At 35.6% G+C, this 908-nt stretch overlaps 1 protein-coding gene across 1 annotated transcript in view; it reads right to left on the bottom strand.

Annotated features, from left to right (window-relative positions):
- Positions 1-294: 294 nt before the first annotated feature.
- Positions 295-908, bottom strand: part of LOC101301850 — a 973-nt gene continuing 359 nt past the window's right edge. The window contains exon 2 of the mRNA XM_004294395.1: positions 312-807. Within this exon, the coding sequence (XP_004294443.1) occupies positions 610-807 (198 nt within the window). The 3' untranslated portion in view covers positions 312-609. Of the gene's footprint in view, positions 808-908 lie in introns of the transcript that reaches the window.

Below are 908 nucleotides of genomic sequence, written 5' to 3'. Positions count from 1 at the left end.
GGTAAGAACGTGAGATACCGTTTTGAAGTTTTTAAAAGTTGAGATACTAAAGTTTTGTTTCTCTAAAAGGTGAGATACTGATTGGATCATTTTTCTTTAAGTACACAACAGTGTAATCTTTCCCGGTTCTTGGTGTAATGTAATGTTAGCATAAATGTTTGGTTTGAAGCATAGATAAGGCAGACAAGATGACATTTCAATCAGACCTACAATGTACATTTTCTTATTACTTCCATTTGTTATGGACTTTTCACGTTTATGTTTCTAGTTTATTTTGTAAGTTTTATCACATCTGAGTGTTTTATTTTTTTCTTCAATAAATTAACTAAGTGCAAATAGTACATATTAACATATAACGAGGCCATTTCAGGCATACATGCATTAGAAACATTACAATTTAAGAGGATAACGATAAAACTTAGAACATATCGAAAAAACAATAAAACTTAGAAATAACCTGATATCATGCTTGATTGAGAGTTTTTGGATTACTACTCAACCAACACAACTTTATTTCACAAACTAGCTAGTGCTTCATATATAGTAGTTCATACTAATAATACTCATGAAGCTAGCAGCACGCCTGACATTAGGCTAGGCAGCAAACGGTTATCTAATTCTCAGTTTCCTGAGCACCTGGTCCGTGCCCTCCGTGCCCTCCACGTCCTCCATGGCCACCGCGTCCTCCATGCCCTCCCTGTCCTCCATGCCCTCCTTGTCCTCCATGCCCTCCTCGGCCTCCATGTCCTCCATTTCCATGGCCACCATGTCCATGCTCGTCGCCGCCGTGGAAGTGGTCAGAATTTTCTGTACCCAAAAATAAAACGATTTTAAAAAAAAATGTGAGCAATATATAATATATATATATATATATATATATATATATATATATATATATAGTATATATT

Source organism: Fragaria vesca, linkage group LG3, assembly GCF_000184155.1.
Source record: "Fragaria vesca subsp. vesca linkage group LG3, FraVesHawaii_1.0, whole genome shotgun sequence".
NCBI lineage: Eukaryota > Viridiplantae > Streptophyta > Magnoliopsida > Rosales > Rosaceae > Fragaria > Fragaria vesca.
This window is presented reverse-complemented; position numbering and strand designations above follow the sequence as displayed.